The sequence below is a fragment of the Callospermophilus lateralis genome, chromosome 3 (assembly GCF_048772815.1).
Source record: "Callospermophilus lateralis isolate mCalLat2 chromosome 3, mCalLat2.hap1, whole genome shotgun sequence".
NCBI classification, from domain to species: Eukaryota; Metazoa; Chordata; class Mammalia; order Rodentia; family Sciuridae; genus Callospermophilus; species Callospermophilus lateralis.
The window spans coordinates 130,621,907-130,644,903 of record NC_135307.1 but is presented as its reverse complement, the minus strand read 5'-3'; the positions used below and the strand labels follow the sequence as shown (position 1 = coordinate 130,644,903).

The 22,997-nt window shown below is 42.1% G+C and overlaps 1 protein-coding gene across 2 annotated transcripts in view; it reads left to right on the top strand.

Annotated features, from left to right (window-relative positions):
• The window catches only part of Adamtsl3 (ADAMTS like 3), a 319,937-nt gene that overhangs the window by 280,615 nt on the left and 16,325 nt on the right, over positions 1–22,997 (top strand). For both annotated transcript variants that reach the window (XM_076851278.2, XM_076851279.2), the window contains exons 24-25: positions 7,396–7,578; positions 18,240–18,356. In XM_076851278.2, the coding sequence (XP_076707393.2) occupies positions 7,396–7,578; positions 18,240–18,356 (300 nt within the window). The remainder of the gene's footprint in view (positions 1–7,395; positions 7,579–18,239; positions 18,357–22,997) is intronic.

Genomic DNA, 22,997 nt, shown 5'->3' with positions numbered 1-22,997 from the left:
CTTAATAAAGCTCTGTGTATTTTTATCACATAATTCCACATTTGTGCTCATTCATTCTTTTTTTAAAAAATATTTTTTTAGTAGTAGATGAACACAATACCTGCTTTTGGGCGGGGGTCGGAGGCGGGGGGTCGAGGGTATCAGGGATTAAACTCAGAGGTACTTGATCACTGAGCCACATTCCCAGCCCTATTTTGTATTTTATTTAGAGATCACCAGGAAGATCTTCTGAAACCCAGGTTTATGAAAAAAATGAGTTGCTTCAAATCCAGGAGGAGTCTTTGGGTGGTGCTTCCTGGTTGGCCTGCTTCTTCATGGCTCCTCTGTTGTTGTCCAAGCAGGAGCCAGAGTTTTCTAGACCTGCCTGAGATATACTCATCTGCAACTGGGAGGCTCTTTCTACCAGGCAGTAAAAGTGAAGGGTTGCAAACACTTAGAGCCAATCAACTCTACCTATTGTATAATAGAAGTCCTTGCTTGTTTTCTGCCCTCCAAGACTCTACTTTTGTCTGATGTGAGATAGCAGAGAGCATAGAGTACCTATGGAGGGTAAAGCAATATCTATTTTTTAGTTATTATTTTTATGTTTTATTTTTACATATTTTACTAGTGCACTATAATTATGCATAATGGTGAGATTCATTGTTACATATTCATTCATGCACAGGATATAACAATATGCTTGGCCAACATCATTCCCCAGTATTTCCCTTTTCCTTTCCTTCTTCCCACCTGCTGGTTTCTTTCCTTTACTGCTTTCCTGGCAATTTTCATAAGATTCCTCCCTCTTTCTTTTCTATTTTTCCTGTATAGTTTCCACATATACAAGAGAAAACATATGACACTTGACTTTCTGAGTTTGGCTTACTTCTAGCTAGACAGAATAAATGAATGAAAAGGAAAAATCAGAGGGGCACTAAGTTGGGATAGTACTAGTGATATAGCAGTGTTCTCAAGTTCCATCCATTTCCTGCCAATTATATAATTTTATTCTTCTTTATGGCTTAGTAGAACTCCATTGTGTATATATACCACATTTTCTTTATTATTCATCCATTGATAGACACCTAGCCTGGTTCCATAGTTTGGCTATTGTGAATTGTGCTCTTTTAAACATGGGTATGCCTGTATTACTATAGTAGAATATTGTGTAAAACACAGGAAATCGTCAAAAGCCCTGGAGTGAACTAACAGTTAGTTCACTTGGGAAGTAGCTCAGCCTTGAACTGTCACTAACAGTTTACTCCAGCTTCTCTGCCCTAACTGTGCCTTCATAGCAAGAGGGGCCCACAGATTCCATATAGAGTGGGGACTCAAGAGAAGAAGTTTTGTTGGAATATATTCATCAGAAGTAAAAAAGCATGCAGGGTTCTAAGTACAGTATGAAAAAGAGTGTTCATTGAAGAAGTGGAGGGAGCACCATAGGATCTATAGAGAAATTCAGCATCACTATTAATATCTCAATTTAGTGCTCTTCTGTTTTTGCTTTTAATTCATTAATCCCCTCCAACTATTTGATAATTCAACATAAATGTATTCATTTTTATGATTGATATATAATACACCAAAGTCATTTGTAATTGTGGATCATGTCAGTTCAGACCTATAGACACCAATACCTCCCCAAAGCCTACCCCAGCCCAAGAGATTATGACTTAATTCATTTGCATTATGTCCTGAAACTCAGGGTTATTTTAAAGCTCTCCAGAAGATTCTAAAGTGGAGCCAAGATTAAGAATGACTGTTTTAGCCAGGAAATGGGACCAGAGGTCCCTAGGAATTATCTAAAATGTTACCTCAAAATGAAAGACCCTTCCTCAGGAATCAGTGGCTAACCAGGGGTGAATTAGAAGGCTGGGGTTAATGGCAGAGCTCAAGCCCATGCTCTGGCTCATTCTAAGGTAGAATCAAACATATCAAAAACTGATATCTCAAGAGGAATCAGCTATCAATGCCTGAGACCACGGAAGTAATTTTGATTTGAGTCTTTGAGAGTGAGTAGTTATTTTCCAGGTGGCTAACAATCCCTGGTGAAGAGAACGGCACATAGGCAACCTTAACATAGTACTCAGTGTGCTAGGTGGAGAGCAGTGCAACACCTGGGGCTGGAGGACCATTGCTGTTAGCAGTAGTGCCATAGATTAAAAAGACTTTTATGCTTTTCTCTTCCAAGAATAGTAAAAGCTAGAGGGCTAGGAAAACTGACAGTTCACTCCCTTCCATGCCTGAGGAAAAAGGCCCCAGAAATAGAGCAAGTGGTCAATGTCCTGGGGCGTAGCTCAGGCTTGAGCTGTCACCTAAGGACACCAACTGCCCACACTTGGTTCTCCGGGGTCCCATTGTGGTAGTTGGTCCCAATTGGGACCAACTTCAAGATCATGCTGTATAAAATAAGCATTATTTTAAACTGCAGCTATTCGGTAAGGATAAAGGCTATTTGTTCATCCGTGTTCCAGTGTTAGAGTGATAGATTACCAAAATTGCTGTTTGTCTGGAAGAGCCTCAGCAATGCCTGGCTTCTCCCCTTTTGAACTATTGTCTAGCCATTTTCCTCATGTTCTGTACTAGAACCAGTGTTTTACAACACTTACATAGCTCCAATGTGTGTTATTATGCTTGACTTACAACACCTTGACTTTGAATCATTCCTCAAAGAACCAAAAAAAATGGTTTTTAGACAATTTATGAAATAATTTTCATTGGTACTTTCTAACCTATAAATGAGACCCCAGAAGACAATATCCAGAGTTTAACATGTAGTGCTCATGGGATGCAATTGGCAGAGTTAGGGAGAACTACCCAGTCTCAAGTTAAGCATAAGCTCAGGATACCTGAGAGGTCAGAGATGACCAGACTTGGGAAAGGACTTGACCAGCCTTCCTCCATGTCAGAAAGCAGGACTTTTAATTATGAAGTTGGAATGGATGCTGTGACCCCAAAGAGTTCTAAATCCCCAAATCAAAATGCTTGGGGAACTAATGATATCAATCTGATGACATCATTTTACTGGAGAAGAGAAAGTATTTCAACAACTATTGGGGAGAATTCTCTAGATGGCAAAAACTATAGCCTTGTATTCAGAGAGACTTCTGGATATGGCATCACTGATGAATAGTCCTTCATATCAAAAAAGCATAGATAATATATTGCCAAGAAAGGACAAAGGTTATGCAGGTAACTCAAAAGAGGAACCTTCCTTATGAAGCTGCCTATGTGGTGCAGATTGATCTTGTAGTTGAAGAATACATTATTTTTTATTGTTTTTTATGTTCCTGGGGATTGAACCCAGGGGTGCTTTACCACTGAGCCATGTCCTCAGCCTTTTTTGTTTTTTATTTTGCTTAAGGACTCACCAAGTTACCCAGGCTGGCCCTGAATTTGCAATTCTCCTGCCTCAACCTCCCAAGGCACTGGGATTACAGGCACGCAAAATTGTGCCTGAGAAGAGTACATTCTTTTTTATGGTCTTTTGTATTTCTTTTTTTAAAAATATTTTTTATTGATTTTATTTTTTTTAAATACATGACAGTGAAATGCATTATAATTCTTATTACACATATAGAGCATCATTTTTCATATCTTTGTATATAAAGTATGTTCACATCATGTATTTATCCTAGTAGCTTCAAGATAATTTTCTCTGACACTGGAAACTTGAACTCTTGTTTGTTTATCTCATTTATTAGTGACAGCTCCCTTTGTAGTTTGCCTACATTGTGTTCAATTCGCTGCTTATCTTATAAATTGACCACATAATTTCTTCATGATTCCCTGGAGGTAATTAATGGCAACTTCAATCTTTTGTATGTGGGGAGAAATGCAGAATATTGTCTGAGTGTTGAGTAGCTGGAGGAAACAAACAAATGAACAAGAACATATAGGGATAATATATATTTATATAGAGATCCAGCATTTTAAAATAGTCTGAATAGGCCAAGGATTTTATAGTGTGGAATATTTCATAGGCTTTCAAGGATGAAGGAAATTTGTTTTTAAACACTGACTATTTTAAAGACACCCTTGAGGTGCAGACTTTTTGCAGCACATGTTTCACGGCCCCTCCAGATCTGATGGTTTTTTCCATAACATTTGCTTTCCAAAAACGATTTCAGCATTGTGAATACAGAACGCTGAATATTTCAGAGCTATAAGTCTTGCGGGAAACAGCCTGTCTTTGAGGTTAGATAAACAAGTTAAAACTACTTCTGACATTTTATAGCTGTTTCAACAGAGTAAACATTTGTAGTTTTAAAAGATGTCGAAGAGCAGTAGTATGAAGAATCTTGTCTGAGTTTCCTTTGGCCTTGTCAGTTCTTTGACAGTGGTCACACATGTAATGATGCTTCTCTGTGTTGGGTTCCAGGGTCTGCTTATCCTTTCAGCATTGGGACTTTTGTGTCCCTTTTGCATTAAAACCTTGCCATGTTCTGTTTTGCTTTCTGAAATTCCAAGTATATGCAAAATATCACTAACTATGAAGCTCAGTCTCCTTCCCACGCTGAGACTTACATTCATGACCCCTGTCAGTTCCAGATTTTGCACATTCCAGAGCCTTCTGGACCTGACTTCTGACAGTTCTCTGGGGTTGCCCTGGCCTGAGCCCTCTTGCCCTTGGCTCTTGCATTAAATGGTCCTAGCTCTCTTTTGCCCTTCATCGATCCGGAAGCAGAACTCAGCTGCTTGACTAGTTTCCATTCATAGCAAAACATCATTAATAACAAGCCAGCATTTGGAAATTAAGCAAGTGTGAAAATTCAGAAATCATAGCAAAGGCATCCGATCACCCAGGCTTTTCTTGCTCCCAATCCTCCTCGCCTCCACCTCTGATCCCTCAGATAGCTATAGGAGCCCCACATACTTTTCTCCCTCTTGTGCAGCTCTTGCCTGCAAAGGCATGCTTCCAAATCTTCCAAGATGTTCTGAAGGGAAAGGTCTCACCTTCTTTAGAAAACAGCTGTAATTATATAGCTCAAAACAACTTCCCTGACCTTTGGTTTGTTCTACTCAATTTACTTTAATAAGCCTCCTGTGTACACAACATTGCTCTGGGACTCCTGAGGTGAATCTGGCTGATTTTTGCCTGGGGCTTTGAACCAAGTCAGAGGCTCTTAGGTTGTCTTATTAGATTGCTGGAGAAGGAACCAGATTCCTGAGAGGAATCTCATTCTCTCTTATTCTCCTGAAAGCCAAGCAGCGGGAAAAGCTGATGTTCAGCATTCCGGAAAAGTTATGATCCAAGCACCTAAAACAGTGCTGACACTCAGTGACCACAAAGTATTTGCTGGATGGATGAATGCTTGGTTACTTAGAGATGTCAGGAGCTTGGGAGTGAGTGGGTGGTCTAAGCAACCTTTATGTTGTCTCTATTGTTTAGTGATGTGAGGAAAGACATGGGGGATATAATGCAACTAGAAAGTAATAGAGCATCAGAATAACTCAGGAACAAAATGGACCCATTAAAAATCATTTTGAGGAGTTTTTGGTTTTTTGTTTTCAATTCTGTTGAGCATTAAGGTCTACTGAGATGAAAGCCAGGCTCCTGGAGTGCAGTGATCACATGACAATCTTCACCAACCTAGCTCTGCATTTCAAAACTATTGAAATGGGGGTGCCTAAAGAGAACACCTGACATAGGAACCAGTCCCATATATGTAGTTATATGGGGCTAAGGCATCTGGCGAGCTGAGCTCCAGAGAAGATTTGGAGGTCCCTCTTAAGCCAGGGGAAGCCAGCAGAGTCAGGCAACTCTGGACTGCAGTTACCACAGCAGAGCAAACTTGCAGGACTGGATACTTTTTGATGACATCCTTCACTTGGGATTCTTGCTTTGATTTATCACAACACCTTAACCAGCCAGGAGTGTAAATGTAGCAGAACATTTCCTGAGGCCTGGACAGCAGGTGAACCCCAGGACAGGCAGATCCTCCGTAGGGCTGAGAGAACTTGTAGTTCAACAAACTTTTACTGAGCATGCCCAACAGGCAACTTCCAGAAAGACAGTATCCTATGCTGGTCATGACATAAGGTTATAAATGTACTTGTGTCAATGTGAGCAAAGTGCAAGAGTCACAAGGAGTATTTAACCAACTGAGTGTCTCAGGGGACTTCCCACAAGGTATAAATAGAGCCACAAACAGGAGAGTCACAAACTGAGAAATCAGAGCCAAAGATAGATGGCAGGCTGGGCATGCTTGTTGACAACAGTGACTTAACTATACTGTGAGCTCTGTGGCAGGAGGGACATGGCAGTTGGTTGGAGTTAGAGCTAAGGGGTGCAGAACAGGGAATATCAGGCTCCATGCATCTATGGGCAGCCGGGGCCAGCAGGGGTCTCTAAGCACCTTATTCCTGCTGGCCTTGTATGAGGATAATTTGGATATAGGGAACTCAGTAAGAAGTTGTTTCATCAAGATGAGAACTATGCTCAATGCTCCAGCACTAACTATTAAAAATGGAGAAAAGGGAAAAGTCCAAGAGAGCTTTCAGAAATTATTTATTTTTTTTAACTTTATGGCAAATTAGACATGGAGAATGAAAAGTAGGTGAGGGCCAAGAATGGGTGTGAGACAGGATGACTGGAGTAAATGGGGCACTGTGATGATAAAAGGGAACAAGCATGGAGTTAGAGGAGACAGATGGAATTGACTATGGATTTACAGAGTTTGAGACCCCTAAAGGAATGTTCATATCTGGGAGGCTTGACCTCCAAGGAGAAGTTAATATTGGACAGGCAGACATGGGTGTTTTCAGGATTACCATTGTAGGGCTGGGGTTGTGGCTCAGTTGTAGATTACTTGCCTAGCATGTGTGAGGCACTGAGTTTAATCCGCAGCACCACATAAAAATAAATAAATTAATAAAGTTATTGTGTCCATCTATAATGAAAAACATTTTTAAAAAATATGTTTCTCTCAAGATTTTATAATGTTTCTCAAAGAGGGATGTTTCATTGCCTCTGTACAGCAAAGGACTTAAGATCTATCTGCATTTGTTTTCCTAAAGCTTCTTTGTGACAGCTCACCACTTGGAATTTCTCTCTTTGGCTCTTCCTCCATATTCCCCCAGCTTCAGCAGCTCCTTTGCAATCACTCTCCCATTGTCCCAGCCAACTTCAAAATTCCCTCCCTTCCCCATACAGAGCAATGCCTCTCACTCCAGCTCCTGTTCCTTATCATATACATAAACCTTTCAGGTGCTCAGCAGACCCAGCACTTTGCTTTGACAGGATTCCCATAAACTTGCCAAAGAAAAGGTATAAAAAGTGCCACTTTTCCTTTTATTTATTTTAAACCCATTTGCTCACTTATAGACAAAATACTAGATGGTATTTGTCACGTGGTTCTGTGGCCCTGTTCTTAAAGAATTGCCTTTGTCATATTTGTTTTTGTTCCAAAGGTGTCCCTCAGCCTAATGTAACTTGGTTGAAGAGAGGAGGATCTCTGAGTGACAATATTTCCTTGCTTTTCAATGGATCCCTGTTGTTGCAGAATGTTTCCCTTGAAAATGAAGGAACCTATGTTTGCACAGCCACCAATGCTCTTGGAAAGGCAGTGGCAACATCTGTACTCCACTTGCTGGGTAAGTGTCAAATTCTGATTATTCCTTCAAGGGCTTCCTGTAATACATACAAAACAGGGCCTGGTTTTTTGATGCTAGAGTTGAGTGAATGAGATGGTACTAAATAGTTTTAATCATTGCTGCCACTACTTACTTTAGAAAAAGCACTAAATTCTAACACTTGTCATACTAATTCTTTCTGTCGCGACCCCTTGCCCGCAAGGAAGACGCAACTCAGGAATCTTCTTTCAGCAGTTTATTCAGGCCTTGATTTAAGTATCTTTTAGTGACTCACTTTCTTTCTTCTTCTTCCCTCTGAGGGCCCAAGCACAGCCTAATAAAGCCTCCCACGTACCAATCTTAAGCTGCCGCGTGGGTCTTTCTTATAGGGTGGCAAGAGATAGCGTGCCAACTCTCCACAAAGGAATTTGATTTATCACAGGCCACAGTGGAAGCCGGCGCCATCTTCTAATGGCGGCCACAATTTACAACAATGGCTTACTACAGTTCCCCCTTCTAATTTATAAAACAATGCAGGCGAAAGTAGAGGTCCTATCCTACTGTGCAGAAGTGGCTGCAATGTATGGTTCAGTCCTAAGGAGGGCCCTTCCCCAGACCTGACCCCATATCAGCCGACGCCTTTTTTCGTAGGGCGGGGGTGTGGACGTCAAACCCGCATGCAATAGGACATGCTTTCCTTGAGGTCCGTTGAAGGATCACTCAAGTGCAGTGCTTTGCCTCGCATCCTGCATCGTGATGAAGGTGGACGAAGGGGGACAGCTGAGGCTGTTCTGTGGCTGTACACAATGACAAACGAGTTGACAGCACCCTGAAAGAAAGGCACCGACTTTAAGGCGATAGAGAAGTATTAGTGTGGAAACCCACCTGCGTGCAATGGCAGCAAGACCGGCAGAGTGCAAGGGCTTTCCAACACTAAGAGAATAACGAGGAAAGACATGTCGATCCCAGTGCAATATTATAACAACTTGGGGTGCAACGACCATGTCAAAGATTTACTGTTTAAGCTGCGCAAGCCAGACTTGAGGTGAATTGCGATTTTCTAAAGCTGCAAGAGCTTGGATGATCATAGCCTTATCGTGAGCATTGCGGGCCTTGAGGCGACAGAGAAACCACAAACAGAGAAACATACCGAAGCAACACATTGCACCAAAAATGCCTACCCCCACCCACTCTTTAAAAAAGGAAAAAGCAGAAGATATCCAATCGGTGAATTGACCCAAAGTCACGGGATCAACACGGGTGTTATTCAAGACAGCTATCTGGGTTAGTTGAGACTGGATCATGTCTTTCGCTTCCATGGACCAATTTCCAGCCAAATATTCGCCAATGATGCGGGAAGCATTCCTGGAATCATTAAATCTGACAGAGGTTATGCATAAATGTGCACGTTGGTCAACACAACCCAAAAGTACTAAGTCAGCCAATTCTTCTACCTGAGCTTGGAGTAAATCTATTCTTTGGTTGGCAGCTAAAATCCCTGACAAAATATGTTGATTAATTGTATTTTGGGATTCAAGTATGGTGGAAGTTTGTTGGACAACTTGATTAATAGTGGCAGCAGTTTGTACTTGATTGGCCATAGCCATTCCGGCCGTAACCGCTGCAGCAGCAGATATCGCCACGGCTGTCACTATAGCCGCTGTGATTCCAAAATCTCTGCGGACTCTAAGTAGCTCAACAATAGGGAATTTATCAGGATCCGCAGTGACCGGGATTGGGACGAAAGTTGGAATTTTCATAACCACTGCTATAGTCCAGGAACCATTCCAACACTCAGATAAGAGACAGGTAGTATGAGAACAATCCAGCATCTCCGATGAGGTGGCCTCAGCCAAAAGGAATAAGAAAGGGGATTGGACACAGACCATTGCAGGAGGCAATGCGGCATTATACAACAGAGAGTTGAATGAAACAGATGTAAGTCTATTGCCTTGTTCACTTTCCCTAACAGTACCAGAAATATTAGCCAGCCAACTTTTGGCTCCTAGCAACTGAGCCAAAGCAGAAATATCGGCTGAAGCCCCCTTTTTATTAGAAATCAGCCATTGAAACCAGGACCAACCTACTCCTGTAGAGGAGCTGGCACTATTGTTAAAGTTATAAACATACCTCTTAAGAGAGGGGGAAAGGGAGAAACCTTTAGCAACTTGATGTTTCTCCCAAGAATGATCCTGACAAGGCGTAAATGTTGGGGGGAAACCAAGATTAGGGGAACAGTAAGGAGAGGCCTTAAAATGAGTGGCCTTATAAATACTACTAGAAGAAGGAGGCACTGGGATTAGTACCTCGGAGATAATAGCCAAGGTAGTTATGTTAAGAGTAGAGCTGCTGTTTGCGGGGGTCTCTGAGCCTGATTGCTTCTCCGAAGCTACCTTGCTCAATACAGCACTGATAATGCTTCCTGAGACCTGATTGGACCGCAATGGTTCCTCCCAGTTAGTCAAATTTTTGGTCTTAAGGCTAATGCAATTAGCGTTTTTAAGGCTGAAACAAAAAACTCCTGTAAGATTAACTTGAGATTGATTAAAAATTCTCTCCATGTCCCCTCTAGGAGAGGCACAGGGAGCAGACATCTCACATGAGGTAGAAAAAAGAGTGGGGAGGACATTAGAATTACCATGAACCGGCATCGGCATTGGCCATGCCCGTGCCACTGCCCACCACTGCATTGGTGTCGCCTGTGCCATCGGCACCAGCACCAGAGCCAGAACACTTAGCAGAATGAAGATCCTCATCACAGGATTGTTGTGGTATCTCTTGTTGCTGGTCAGTTGATGTCGAGACTCTTCTTGTCAAGCGTTCAGGGACCCACAACGGTTCCGTACGATCCTGGGGAAAAACACATACAGATCCTCGTGCCCATGTCAGCACGGGGTCAGGGCCATTCCATTGGCCCGTAAGAACATCCTTCCACTTAACATAGCCAATCACAGAGGGCTGAGGGGACACATGTCTATCGGCCGCAGAGCGACCATGAATATCCAAATTCAAAAAATTAATGGTAAAGAGAGCTAAGGACAGGCGTTCTTTAGGAGTGTGTTCAGCTCCTATTCCCCCTTTTTGTTTTTGTAAAGTTTCCTTTAAGGTGCGATGAGCACGCTCAACAATGCCTTGTCCTTGAGGATTATAAGGCAAACCATGAGTAAGTTGCACTCCCATAGTAGAACAAAAAGCTGTAAATTGTCTGCCAGTATAAGCAGGTCCATTATCAGTCTTAAGGGATGCAGGTGCACCCCATGCTGCCCATGCCTCTAAACAGTGAGTAATGACATTACGTGCCTTTTCTCCCGATAAAGCAGAAGCATGGATAATTCCAGAGCACGTATCAACGGAAACATGCACATACTTAAGGTTACCAAAGTCAGGTATATGTGTCACATCCATTTGCCAAACAACCAATGGCTTTAATCCCCGTGGGTTTACTCCATAATTAGGGGGATGAAGAAATGTGACACAATGGGGACATTGCAATACTATCTGCCGAGCATCCGCTCTTGAAATGGAAAAACGCCTGCGCAGCGTTAAAGCATTAACATGGAAGTTTTGGTGAAACAACTTAGCCCTCTCTAAGGAGGAAGCCAAGCATATCAATTGACTTCTAGTGGCTAAGTCCGCACAGGCATTACCTTGGGATAACGGGCCAGGAAGAGAGGTGTGAGCCCTGATATGCATTGGATAAAAAGAAGCAGTGCGGTTAGAGATAAGCTGCTGAAGCTGAGTAAAGTAAACAGACACATTGTGGGCATCACTAATAGTTCCCACGGCCTCCAGGACTTTTAGTGCTTGTACCACATAACTGGAGTCTGAAATAAGATTAAAAGGAAAAGAACACTGTTTAAAAACTTCAATAACAATTTGTAGTTCTACCCATTGTGGATTTCCAGGAGCAAATTGATGCTGGATAGGGGGAGAGTCATTAATTACGTAGGCTCCCATTCCAGACTTGGAACCATCAGTAAAAATGTTAACAGCCCCCGGAATTGGACTGGATGAAGTTACCTTAGGGAAAATGATGGGATGTTCTTTAACAAAATGGAGTAATGGATGAGAAGGGTAGTGATTATCAATACTCCCTTGAAACGAGCAACACAGAATAGCCCAGTTGTCTAGAGTAGCACATAAAACATTAAGTTGAGCTTTAGTGTAGGGTATGATAAGAGAAGAAGGTGATTGGCCGAAAAATTGAATGCTTTGCTGAATCCCTTTAAGTGCCAATGCTGCAACAGCATCAGGATAATATTCTAAGGATTTTCCTGGGGATACATGTGGGTGGATCCATAGTAAAGGCCCATCTTGCCACAGTACTCCAGTAGGCTGCCGCATAGTGGCAAGCACACATAACTGGAAAGGTTTATCACTCTGGAGCCTGCATAGAGTGGCATGCTGTATAGCTTGTTCTACTTTTATAAGGGCCGCTCTAGCCTCAGTAGTGAGGCTATGAGGGGAAGCAAGATCTGGATCACCCTTAAGAGTAGCATACAAAGGCTGGAGCACAATATTAGGAATATGTAAATATCCTCTTATCCAATTAATATCTCCCAGCAATTTTTGAAAATCATTTAAAGTTCGGAGATCTTGAGTCCTGATGGTAATTTTTTGTGGTTTTAATTTGTCATACCCAATTGTTGCTCCCAAAAACCTGATAGAATCCCCCGTTTGAACCTTTTCAGGTGCGATGTGCAGTCCATGTTGAGCCAACAGCATCACGAGTTCTTTATAAGCCTCATAAACTGTCTGTTCTAATTTTGCGGCCAATAACACATCATCCATATAGTGAATGATCTTGGTGGAAGAATACTTATGTCTGAGAGGTGCGAGTGCCTTTCCCGCATACATCTGGCACATCGTGGGACTGTTCGCCATTCCCTGTGGCAACACCACCCACTCAAACCTTTGATCTGGTTCCTCATGATTACACGAGGGAAGGGTGAAAGCAAAACGTTGGGAATCTTTAGGATGCAAAGGAATGGAAAAGAAACAGTCTTTAATGTCAATAACAATTATATGCCAGCCTTGAGGAACAGAGGAGAGCAGAGGCAGCCCTCTTTGAATGGGCCCCATAAGCTGCATCTGAGCATTAACTGCTCGTAGATCATGCAGTAGGCGCCACTTCCCTGATTTTTTCTTAATGACAAATATGGGAGTATTCCATGGAGAAGTAGAAGGTTGGATATGACCCAAATCAAGTTGTTCTTTGACTAGATCATGGGCTGCTGCCAGTTTAGCCGAGGGAAGAGGCCACTGAGGCACCCAAACAGGCTCCTCGGTGAGCCATGTTATGGGTATTTGAGCCCCAGTGGCCCCTAGGAAAAACCCAGACCAAACCTGTTAAGCTTTTGATGACCTTGCACAGGATGCTTACGTCCCTGTAGGTGCCTTCCTAGTCCTAGACCTGGCTTATACCCCATATTTTGCATGATATGTTGAGACACTGGGGAATAGTCATTACTAAGAGTGAACCCCATGTCTTTCATCAGATCACGGCCCCATAAAGAAATAGGTAAATCAAGTACATAAGGCTGAAAGGTAACATCGTGTCCTTCCGAGTCCTTCCAAGATAGATGTCTACAGCTGATTTGAGGGGCTTGGGCATATCCAAGTCCTCTTAAGGATTGATCAGAAGCCTGCACTGGCCATCCCCTAGACCAGTCCTTAAGGGCTATGATACTACGATCTGCTCCTGTGTCCAGCAATCCCACAATAGATTTACCTTCTATGCTTAATTCCAAAGTGGGGCGATTGCTCATATCCAGTGACAAATAGGCACAATTTCCTCCGGTGGTACCAATCTGATTTCCTGTCCGTGACCTTGAGTCAGCAGGGAAGTGATTATGCAAACTAGGCAAAATTAGCAATTGAGCAATCCGATCCCCTGGGGAGATAGACACAATGCCCCTTGGAGCTTCCACCATAACCTTTATTGCCCCTACAGTATCAGGGTTTACAACTCCGGGGAAAACATGAAGACCTTGTAGGATAGAGGATGCACGTCCAATTAACAAACCTACAGTGCCAGGGGGTAAAGGCCCTTTGAACTCAGTTTCCACCAATTGGACTCCCATCTTAGGTGTTAATACGAGTCTGGAGGTGGAACAGAGGTCCAATCCCGCGGCACCTGTAGTGGCTCTCCGCATCTCGTGGGATGGCGCAGAGAAGGCCATGTCTCGGGTTCGGGTGTGACATTCTCCATTGCCCCATATATTCGTGGGCCCTGGGGTCGGGGGCCCCTTTGGCCGTTTTTTGGCCCAGCTGAAATAGGCTGTCCATGGATGTCCCTCACTGATCTACACTCCCTTGCCCAATGCTTCCCCTTTTTGCATTTTGGACACAGCCCCGGTTGACGAGGGCCATTAGAAGGGCCACCGCGAGGAGGTCCAGTAAAATTGCCTTTTTTGGGACAGTCACGTTTGAAATGGCCGGATTGACCACAATGGAAGCATGTTCCGGCACCAGGACCGCCCCCTTTTGCAATCCGAAGGACAGCAGCTGCAAGACCTGCATTAGTTAAAGGTCCTCCAAGCTCTCTACACACTTTCATCCAAGATTCTATGCCCTTGTTTTTATAAGGAGCGATTGCTGCTTTACATTCTTTGGTGCATTGCTCAAAAACAAGTTGTTTAATCAAGGGCATTGCCCTATCAGGGTCACCAAAGATTTTTCCTGCGGCATCCACCATCCTAGCAACAAAATCCGAGAAAGGTTCTGTGGAGCCTTGCATGATTTTTGTTAAATTGCCAGACACTTCTCCTCTATTTGGGAGTGATTTCCATGCACGGATACAAATGTTATTGATCTGTTCATATACCTCAGGGGGATATCCTGTTTGTTGATTAGCATATCTGCCTTGTCCCAAAAGCATTTCCTTGTCCCAATGGGGGTGTCCCGCCGCATAGTTTTGGGCAGCCTGCTCTACAGCACCCTCTAGCACAAAGGCTCTCCAGTCCAAATATTTGCCTGGAGAAACACAAGCCCGAACAAGGCTAGCCCAATCAGAGGGAGTCATACAGTATCTAGACAGACTCTCCACCTGAGTTAATGTGAAGGCGGCATCCACCCCATAAGTACGCACAGACTCTGCCAGGGTCTTCACAATTTTGAAATCTAAGGGCTCATGGAATCTTCCCCTATTGTCATCCTGGAAAACTGGATAAGCAAGACCCATCTCAGCATTAACAGCCCTCCATGTTTGGGCATGGAAAGCTCTCCTCGAAACACCCTCACCGTACGGCGGCGGGTCTGGAGGATCATTTTTCTTGAGCTCCTGTTTATTTTTGTTCCCTTCTCCCATAGTTAAATTCCCTAGCTGCCGAGACAGTCTCCCGAGCTCCTCCTGTTCTTCCTCCTCCTCTTCTGACCCACTTTTGCATGGGAGTGTTCGCAGTGTACTGAGATCTGGATACAGGCGTTTCCTCCCCCGTTTCTCGCTCTGCACATTCCCCTCCTCCTGAAATATTTCACTCCGTGCCAGAGACAATCGCCTCCTCCCCTGTTTCTCGCTTCGCACACTGCCATCCTCCTGAAATACGTCACTGCCTGCCGGAGATAATTGTTTCCTCCCCTGTTTCTCGCTCCGCACACTCCCACCCTCCTGAAATACCTCACTGCCTGCCATTTCTGATCTTTCTTCATGTAACTGCTGTAAAACTTCTTGTCCTTTAGTAAGTGCTTCCTGACATCTGCTATCTGTGAGGCAACTACGAATCATCTTCCAAAGGGGTATCACCCCACCCTCTAATATGCCCTGCTCAGAAGCAAAGTCAAGGTCTCTGCCTAACTTATCCCAGCTAGGCAGAGTAAAGCTGCCCCAGAACGGAAACCACGATGCAGCAATATCTGTCTTCTGTAAAAATCTCTGTAAAGTACTACGTTTCACTTCTAGGCCCTTGGAATGTAACAGGTTATCTAGGGCCAGGAGAAGCGGACTTGAAGATACGGCACCCATGACACAACAAAAGACACACAACAAACAAGAGTGAAAGTAAGAGCAAAAGTACACAGTGCAGCTGCAATAAGATTTAATGCTCTCTCTGGCTTTACAGAGGAGCTGCCGCCTTGACAGCGGGTCCCAATTAATCTGGGACTAATTAGTCTGGGACTAATCTCCGCTTTGATGCGGGTCCTACTTATCTCGGACTGATCTTCCGCTTTACCTGCGGGTCCCACCTTACCTGGGACTAATTGGTGCACCACCCCTGACTGCTGAAAGTTCTGGTTCCCGGGTCTCGGCACCACTTGTCGCGACCCCTTGCCCGCAAGGAAGACGCAACTCAGGAATCTTCTTTCAGCAGTTTATTCAGGCCTTGATTTAAGTATCTTTTAGTGACTCACTTTCTTTCTTCTTCTTCCCTCTGAGGGCCCAAGCACAGCCTAATAAAGCCTCCCACGTACCAATCTTAAGCTGCCGCGTGGGTCTTTCTTATAGGGTGGCAAGAGATAGCGTGCCAACTCTCCACAAAGGAATTTGATTTATCACAGGCCACAGTGGAAGCCGGCGCCATCTTCTAATGGCGGCCACAATTTACAACAATGGCTTACTACACTTTCAGAAGGTTGTGACATTATTTTTTGGTGTATTACAATTATACATAATAGTGGAATTCATTTTGCCGTATTCATACATGCATATACCATAATTTGGTCTGTCTCAAAGTTCCCAGTTCCTCCCCTTTTACATTAGGATATGAACTCTTCAGCCCAGAACCAAGAGCCCTCATTTCTTGCCTCTACATCTGTTTAACTTCTTATTCCTATTCTTGCTTGTTTGTTTTTCAGTATGGGGATTAAACCCAGGGGTACTCTACCACTATATCCCCTGTGCTATTTTGAGACAGTGTCTCACTAAAGTGCCGAGGCTGACCTTGAACTTGTGATTCTCCTGTCTCAGTCTCCCCAGTAGCTGGAACTAAAGGCATGTGCCAGGGAACCCAGTTCTGATCCCTATTCTAAGCTAACACTGAGCCCTGCTCCAGTCAATATGATTTTCAGTCTTGTGATCCAACACACATGTGTGCGCGCGCGCGCGCGCACACACACACACACACACACACACACACACCCCTCTTTAGGATACCAGGCATACTGCTGTACCAATAGGAAGTATCCTTCACTGCCATTCTCACATTGTCCCAATCTCCCTTATCCTGTGGACAAATGAATTCCTACCTCCTTTGTGTCCTCTGATTTTGTTTGCCCTCTCCTTTCTCTGACCCCACCACTCCATTCCTCATTAAGTACTAATACACCTGCTCTACAGTTATTCCTTCCTTTATCTCTGTTTCCTCAATTAAATTATAGGTCCCTCAAAGGTAGAGACCATATTTGATATTTCTTCGGCAATCATTAGGAAATAATAAAGTCACATGCCAATCTGTTGAGTCTTAAAATACCACACAGTTGGGTCAGTGTGTGATTTGGAGAAGGCCATCACAATGTGTCCCTAGCATAGGGTATTAAGCGAATTCCTCCCTTCTCTTGGGAGGAGGCTTTAAGTTGCTAGAGTTTTGGGGTCTAATAACTAACACACCCCTCTTTTCCTCTAACTTCGAATCAGTTAATCACAAAAGTTAATCAGATGGACACCAGAGATCATTTATTATTCCCTTCCATACATACCCCTAGTACCAAACACAGGTTTAAGTGTTAAATATGTGTTTCAGGAAGTTGAATCATTGGAAGCACTAGTAAAAAATTATAGAATTCATGTTTTTCTTTGTCAGTTAGAGGGGCCCAGAGATGTGAAGAGACGGGAGGTACTTGTGCCAGGAGTTAGAACAGCTGTCATGCACAGAGTGCTTTGATATTCATTAATTCTTTGGGAATTAGTACCATAGTACAGGGTAGAGGATAGTAATTTTTAATCTGGTTGCAGATTTGAGGCTCATAGAGAGATTGGACTAGAGCCCAAATATATAGCCTATACTTTCAGTGTTCATTCTATCCCTCATGGGTTTTGAGCTATGATCAGAAAAGCAGTAGTGTACCTCTGTGATCTTCTAAATTCTTAGAACAGGAGAGTGTTGACAGGTTGGCTGGGCCAAAGCTGTCTGGTTCTTAAATAACTTCTCCATGCTCCCTGTGATTCCTTATATTCTCCCAGCCTGATTCCATACTCATTCCTGAATTCAGTTCTGCCCTGCATTCCTCTTCTTTTAGAAATATCCCCAAGCTAAGCAGCTTATGATTTTGGCCACTTTTCTGAGGAGGTCAGGTCAGAACACTCCTCTACTATTCTGCTCTTATGCTTAAGCTTCATCACTTTACCAAAAGCCTGCACTCTTCTCCATGCACAGCCCTCTCTAGAACATTGCCTGTTCTGCTCCCAAGACTCCTCTTGAGGGGAGGAGCTCTATCTGACCAATTTGCTTCCTTTTGTAATTCTCATGAAAATATTTTTTTTCCATCTTGCAAGTTAGGCTAGAAGCCGTGGAAGAACCCTGGAGATGCCAAATGTTAGCATAGTGGATATCTCTAACTAAACCTCCATAGCACTGCCCAAACCCACACTATGTACACCTCTAGGCCCAAGTGAGGCAGAGCATCCAGGAATACAGCATTCCATCAGGAAGGGCATATGTCCTATAGTTGTCTTTAAGAACACCCCAACTGGAATGAGACTGGGATAATTTCTCAAAGGTAAAAAGTGTTACTTTTTGTTTTCTTAGAAAGAAGACGGCCAGGAAGTAAAATTGTATTTCCCAAACAACAAAAAAATCATGTTCTCCAGGCATCTAACATCAGAACCAACAGCAGTGACTCAACAGGAGGATCCATGCCCCCAGGTCTGAGAATTGTGACTTTTTCTAGCATTCCTGTTGGTGAGGCTTGTGTAGGAAAAGGATTTAGCTAAAAGACTCTCCATGTTTTTCACTTTTTAATATGTAAAAATTATTCCTAGGCATTTGGCCAGCTTTTTTTCTGGCCCCTTAATTTTGGCGGTTCAGCTAATTGTTACCATATTGAAACATTTTTTAGAAAAATCTATTTCTGAGGAAGACCTACAGAATTCATATCCCTAATGTGCATCATTACTTGTGATAATGTAGATGTTGATTTTCCAGTTGCAAAAAATATAGCCAACTCAGTAAATATTAATAGATGGAAAGTTTGTTAAGATTTCTGGAATCAATTCTGCCATTCTCCTCTTTTCAAAAAATTTTTCCCCATGCATATCAATTTTGTTGCAAATCAGTGCATGATCAGAGAACTTAATATAAGTATTGTAAGCTTGCAGATTCTTCAGAGTGCCAAGGGCATAAAGTAGAATTAAGAAAATCAGAGATACTAGAATCATGTTAAACCATTAGTGATTATTTCAGCTTTTTATAGCTCAAAAGTCAGTAAATCGCAGAGGAACATGCAGAAGCTACTTTAAAGCTCATGTTTTATTCTATCAGTCATACATGAACAATAGCAGCTTGTCATTTCCATATTATATAAGGTATTTTTTTAGTATGTCATAGTTACAAATAATAGTGGGGTTCATTTTGATGTTTTCATACATGTGTATAATTTGCTCCCTTTCGATTTCCATGTGTTAGATTTGAGTAATACCTCTGATTTGCAAACTGTACCAGGTAGAATATAACTCTTCAGGGAGGGATTCTGGGGCATGTAATTTCTAGGCTTTCATCCTGAGATGCAGGGGAGAAGGTGAGAGAGGAAAACAGTATTAAGCTACCCATCACATGTTACTTAGGATATCATTATCTAGAGGTATTGATATGACATCGTTCTCTTCTTTCAGACACAATACTATCATTATTATATGCACAATTATTCATTTGACATTCAGGAATATTTGCTGAGTGCTTATTCTTCCCAGAACTGAGGATACAGAGATAACCTAGTTTAGGGGAAGCTCCCAGTCTAACAGGGAGGAAGTCATGTAAACATATTTTGAAGCAGCATTAAAAAATGCCATAATAGAAGGGTGACCAAAAAACAGGGGACTAAAGGAGGATCCCAATCTCTTTCTGGAGAAGTCAACTAAGTCTTCATGTAGGTCATGTTGTTTGTTCTGGGACAAGAGAGGGAATTTTAGAGAAACAAGGATATGCAAAGGCACAGAGAAGATGCACATGTTGTGTAATGTAAAGATCAAAAGAAGAACTCCCATGGGGCTGGGGTTGTAGCTCAGCGGTAGAGCACTTGTCTAGCACAGGTGGGACCTGGGTTCAATCCTCAGCACCACATAAAAATAAAGGCATTGTGTTTTGTCCATCTATACCTAAAAATAAATAAATAAATATTAAAAAAGAAGAGCTCCCTCAAATCAATTCAAAGTAGAAAAAACTGAATATTCATGAGGCTGAAGCTACTGGTGAAGGACAAACCTTTGCAATAGTCAAATTTGGTTTATTGGGACTACTACATCTATCTACCACCTCCTATCCTCCCACATACACATGCATGCACAGATGTATGCACACACACATGTACATGTTATGGAATATGCCAGCCCTTCAGTGGATCCTTATCTTAACACTTCAAAGATACTAATTTTATGAGTTTAACATAAAATGACTAATATCTAACAAGTTATGACCTAGTGTTGAATAGGACAGGGTTTATGGACTTGCCATTCCAGTAGGAGAGATGGACAAGAAACAAGTGAACAGATAACTAAATGTTAGATATTTCTCTGTGATAAATGTTTCAAAGGGAAAAATATTAAATGATGAGATGCATAGTGCTTGTAGGTAGTCACTTTAGTAAAGGCAGTATGGCAGGCCTTCTGAGTAGGTGGTATGTGAGCCCAGACCCAGTGATGAGATGGACCGATCCACACAGAAAGGTGAAGAAGGAGTATTTCTGGAACAGGGCAGAGTGACTGCTCAGACTGTAAAATGGGAGTAAGCCTAACATGCTACTGTTGTGTCAAGGAACAGAAATAAGATTCATGTTACTAGGGCACTTTCAGAAAAGAGAAGGATGTGACATGAAGTTGGAGGTTCACTGAGAACCACATCAATCATGAATTTGAGGGTCAAGGCAAAGACTCAAGAGTTATTCCAAAAATGTGGGAGGCTAATGAAGAATGGGAATGTATGATGTGATCTACTTTTCAAAAATCATTAACAAAAAAATCTCAAAATTGGACTTCATCAAAATTTTAAATATCTTATCAAAGACATCATTAAGCATATGAATAGAAGCCAGGTACAATGGTACATGTTTGTATTGTGAACCAAAAGAATATGAATAGATAAACCAAAATCTAGAAGAAATATTTTTGGCAGAACATATTTCTGATGAAGAACTTATATCTAGAATATATAAAGAACTCCTACAGGTTAACAGTGAACACCCTCACTCACTCCTAAAACAGTGGTCAAAAGACTTGAACAGATGTATCATAAAAGAAGGGATACTGATGGGGGGAGTGAAGATTAAAATCATAATGAGATAAAATTTCACACCCACTAGAGTAGTTAAAAACAGACTGACAATACCAAATTTTGGTAAGAATATAAAAGCCACTGAAAATCTCATTTACTTAGTGTGTAAAATGACAAGACCACTGTGGAAAACTTGTGTAGTTTGTAATAAAGTTAAGCATACACCTACCCTGGACCCAGAAATTCCATTCCCAGGTGTTTACCCAAGAAAAATGATAACATACTCACAAAAAGATGTATATCATAATGTTCAGTCTTATTCACAATAGCCCTACACAGGACAATGAATTTTTTAAAAAACTAACAGAATTATTCAGTAGTAAAAGAAATGAACTGCTGATGTGCACAATGATAGAGTGAATTTCAGAAAATATTATACTAAGTGAAAGAAGCCAAATACAAAAGAGTAAATATTGCATGAAGTCTAGGAATATGTAAAGCCAGTGTATACTGATTAAAAATGAGCCTGGGAGGGAGGGAGTTGTTTAGAAAGAAACAAAAGGGAGCTTTAGGGGGTGATAAAAATATCATATACCTTTCTTCAGATCACAGTTATATAAGTTTACAAAGTTGTGAAAATTCACAAAACTGCACATTTGAGACCTAAGCATTTCATTGTACATGAATTACACTTCAGTAAAAAACACACAATTTTAAAGAAACACAATGTGTCCTGCCTTGAACTGTTAAGGTTTCTTTGTGAAATGTGGGACAATAGAAAAGATCCAGAGTCAGACACATGTGGGTTCCAGTGACAGACCTTGGGCAGGTTCCTTAGCTTCATTCAAATTCCACCTTTGCAAATAAAAATATCTACTTCACAAGATGACCAGAAAGATTGATTATAAAGTACCTACCCCAGTACCTGTCACCTGGGAGTTTCTTAACAAATAGCTGTTTTCAAAAAAATCTTTTTAAGTAAACTGTGATCCTGAGGGTCCAACTCAAAATATATTTTATGGTTCTGCTCTGTGAATGATGCCATATGCAATTTAAGAGAAAAATTCAAAACTCAGGACGAAAAACTGGAAAACAATAAGTTAAAGAAATCACTCTGGTGTGTCAGAGAGCCTGTGGACACAGCTGGTAGCTATCAATTATTTGTGATTATTACAGGAAAATCTGGCACTTTCTGTGATCATACACAAATCTGTCATCGTCATGTCCTACCTCATCTTTTACTAAGTGTCAGCAGGGAAGAGAAAGGCCGCTTGGAATGGGGTCTAAAACGAAAAAGCTGTGATTGCTCGAGGTGCTTAGCTTCTACTTTTTAAAGAAAACACCCATTTTTTACCTTTCCAGATGTCTCCACGACAAATTATTTATGCAGTTTCAAGACTAATATGAAGTTTTGATTAAAAGTTAATGGAAAAAGAAGACTGAAATTCAAATGCATCTTTAACTTTACTCTTTAATCCTTAGTCTCTGTTCCTTATGCTAAATTGTCCTTTATTTCTCTGCCTGAACCAGTTTTGGAAAATTGAATGCATTAGAGCACCCCCTGGAGTTGCCCTTCTCTGATTCTGTTGACTGGGCTTAAAGAATGTGGAGGAGGGAGCCCACTGCTCAGGGTAGCTCCTCCCTCTCCCTGGGGTTCTCTGGAAGATCTACCAGGCCTACAATAGCCCTTCTCACAGCCTGTGGTCCAATGACCTCATCTGGGCCACCATGCCCATTAGTGGTTGCAGTAAGTTAGTTGAGGGAAAATAAGATTTAAAGAACCCCCTGACCTGGTTTTCTCTGTGTGTCCTGCTTGAAAAACCAGACTGACAGCTAATGGGAGATCAGCTCATGATGGTCTTTGGCTATTCCCTCTCCAGCCCATCATCATTTCTTATTTGGGGCTCTCATGACATTTTTTTGGGGGGAGGGGGTACCAGGGATTGAACTGAGGGATGCTCAACCACTGAGCCCCATCTCCAGCCCTATTTTGTATTTTCTTTAAAGACAATGACTCACTGAGTTGCTTAGCACCTTGCTCTTGCTGAAGCTGGCTTTGAACCTGCGATCCTCCTGTCTAAG